Below are 3,320 nucleotides of genomic sequence, written 5' to 3' on the forward strand. Positions count from 1 at the left end.
TGCATAATGCTTTCCAAATTGCACAAAAATCAAGGTGCCTGCCCAGATGAAAGTAGTTTAACTTAGGTAATTAAGATAAAGATGAAAAAAATAGGTGTATATATGGCTGGTAAGGAGATGAATGCTGGAAGGCTTTTCATATAAGTGTTTGAAGGGGGTAATAAAAAGATCTAAAATCTGCTGTATGCATGGTAGTGGGACATTGCTCAAAGCATTAAAGGATGGTCTGGAATAAGCTGAGGATAGCAGGAATCAAATAAAGGAACTGGAATGTAAAGAATGGAGAGGCAGAAAGCATGAGGTGAAGGTAGAAATGGGGGGGGTGCAGCTCTGCTGTATCACGTTGATACATAGAAATCAAACTTTCTGTGGAAGGTGAGAGGAAGCCAAGGAGAGCAGTTCTGCATGTGGTTCTCTACTTCAGATGTATTTAACATACTTGTTTTGAACTTGGCTGTTTGCTATGTATGCTGTTCCTCCCCCTTTAGACCACTTCTATACAATAAAATTAAATATTGCAACAAGAAATAAAACTCTAAATTAATATCTCGACCTCTCATTCTTTGCTTTGATTTTGACTGAAGGAACAGTAGCTTGGGCCTAAGCCTCTCACAGTACAGTCAGTGCTGTCTGTATCACATGTCTCACAGTGGCATTCTGTAGCCACGGGGTATGAATAAAATGATTCAGCATGGTCACCACATCCAGGGATCTTCACTGTTTCATACACAAGCTCCTTGAAAGTACAAGTTTGCTGAACAGATGACACTGGAGGATACTTATATATTGGATCCTGAAAATAAGAAGGAAGAAATATTTTGTTTGAAATCTGTTTCAGACCCTTGATGTTTTTCAGAGTTCTTAAAAAGGTACATATACACATAAGTAACTTTAAGTCTAAGTAAATCAGTGGAAAGAATCTCAATGGCCTTAATAGACTTAGGATCAGGCTCCTAAAATCCTTTACATTTCTCCTTTTAAAAGAGCTGAGATGGTAAATACATACCTCATACAGCTACTTTGCAACCCCAATGACTGTTGTTTTTAGACCTGAAAGTACTTCTTACATGAAAGGTACTATACACTTTGTACTACCACACATGAAAGGTACTAGATCTGTCTAGTAATGACTGAATATGTAAACCGTATGATCATATCCTTATATGTAAACCGTGTGATTATATCCTTTCTGAGCTACATAAAACAGACATGGGGCTATGACAGAGTTCTTGATTGGAGTCCTTTGTACTCAAACTATAGACAAGTTCTAAACAAATGTATGATCAATAATTCACAATCACCCCTAGTTGAAAATACCCATTAAACTTTATGTCTGGTCATCTCATATTATTTCCCAATGTTTGTACTTTGGATTATGCATTTTTTAACCAAATATATATAGATTTTCAGTGCAACTACAAATACTTGGATGGGAGCTGGACCAGTAAAAGAGCAGGATTCCTGGCTATCCCCCAAACACAAATAAATACATCTGCATCTAAAACTTTTAAGATTAAATCCTGAAAGGTGCTAAACAATTCTGTAAATTGCTAGGTGCACCAATTTCACCAGGAACTAGGAGCGCTTAGGGCTATATCCTCAAAGGGATTAAGACACCTAGAATGCATCTACACATTCATTAATGCACCGTAGTTATTTCACATTAAGTTTAATATTTGAATAACCAAGTATTAAATCAATGTGCAGTAACTTCTGCTACTGTGCAGCAGCACCACCGCACAGGCTTTTCCAGACTCTAACTGCACAGTAGCCTAATACCACTGGGCAGTAGTGTATTGGCATGGTTTTTGCTCAGCACGCTACTGCGCAGTGTTATTAGGTTACTGTGCAATTAGCGTCTCATGACACACCCCTAATCCCTTAAATTAGGTATAAAAATGCCTTTGGGGTAGTTGGTTTTAGTATCCTGAAGAGATGCTCATCACGGTATAGGAGCATGCCCTGAATAGGAACATCAAAATACAAAATCTCTTTTCAGTCAAGGGAACCAGAAAGAATCCATGTCAACAAGGACATGTTCAGTGGGTGCATACACAACGAAAGAAAGAGAGTGGAGAAGGGGCTGTCACAACAGGTTAATTAAAGATAATATTGCTGCTTTGCAAAATACACAGACAACTTGTCTATGCAGCTGAATAAAACACTGACTGTAACTAGTCACTTCTCAGCCGTGTCTCTTGTGGTTCTAAGCAGCTGGTCATATTCAGGGTACCGTGTCATAAAAGACAAAGATTATTAATGCTGTTCTTTTACAGGGCTCACCCTGCCTGGGTATGTGTTTCAGCTTGCAAGTCTGGCTTGTTCAAGTGTCATTCAAATTCCTCCCCATTGTTTTACACCTTAGGCTCTCACCCTTGTGAAGCAGTATCCAGAGCACCAAGTGGCATTCACAGTAATGCAGAACTCACACTCCTCCTTCTCCACTGCTATGGTGATATTGGACAGCTCACAGATATTACAGCAAGTTGCTTTCCAACAAAGTAACAGCACATAGCAATTAACTGTCTTCATCCTATTGTATAAAGCAGGCAATTCAGACACATTGGAGGAATGTACAGAGATATTTGCAACCTGAGATTTATGTAGAACCAGAGAAAACTGAGGACTTCATATTACCCACAAATGCAAATACAACAATAATCTTTCAGCAACTTTGAGAAGCAGGGAAAGCATAAACTATCATCAGCAAAAGAGAGCTGGAGGGCTATTGTTACAGGAGATTGGTTTTGTTAAATAACTGGAACTGGGTATCCAACAAGCTGAGAGAGAAAATGATTGCAATGTATTAACTCATTTTCAGTGTATAAATTATGTCTAAATTCCTCTTACAAAGATCCTGGCATACTTTTATGAAAAGGAAAAACAAAAAAACTAGAAGTAAGAAAGGATAGCAATAAAGAATAACTTAAAAAAAATAATTTTGTAATTTCTGTAATTCTAAACCATAATTCAAGAACTGATGAACACTCACCTGTATTCTACTTGTTTTTCTGTTAATAGCTGTAGTGAGGGTAATGCCTCCAGCTCGCCTTTTATACTAAATCATGTGTAATTTACACCTTGAGGATTTCCCAGTATTGATATAGGATTAATTTGGTACTCGGTGAGAGGGGATTAAGGTTTAGACAGACTGTAAGATGAAACCTTGTAAAAAAAAAAAAAGCACTTTAAGTTCAGGAGATAGTGGAGAACATAATCGTCACAGAAATCATCTATTAAAATCTTTTGCCAGCTTTGATTCACTAGCATTTTGTCTTATTATTATTTAAATGATAGCATGATGTGGATCTGACTGGATA

At 37.5% G+C, this 3,320-nt stretch overlaps 1 protein-coding gene across 1 annotated transcript; it reads right to left on the reverse strand.

The window, feature by feature from the left end:
• Nucleotides 1-556: 556 nt before the first annotated feature.
• On the reverse strand, nucleotides 557-2,532 carry FSHB (follicle stimulating hormone beta subunit). Its single transcript, XM_019551283.1, has 2 exons — nucleotides 2,374-2,532; nucleotides 557-793 (listed from the first exon to the last, which is right to left on the reverse strand). Exons 1-2 carry the CDS (start codon nucleotides 2,530-2,532, stop codon nucleotides 557-559), a joined length of 396 nt encoding a protein of 131 aa, XP_019406828.1.
• Nucleotides 2,533-3,320: the final 788 nt, after the last annotated feature.

This window comes from Crocodylus porosus, unplaced genomic scaffold (assembly GCF_001723895.1).
Source record: "Crocodylus porosus isolate Cpor-Errol unplaced genomic scaffold, CroPor_comp1, whole genome shotgun sequence".
NCBI lineage: Eukaryota > Metazoa > Chordata > Crocodylia > Crocodylidae > Crocodylus > Crocodylus porosus.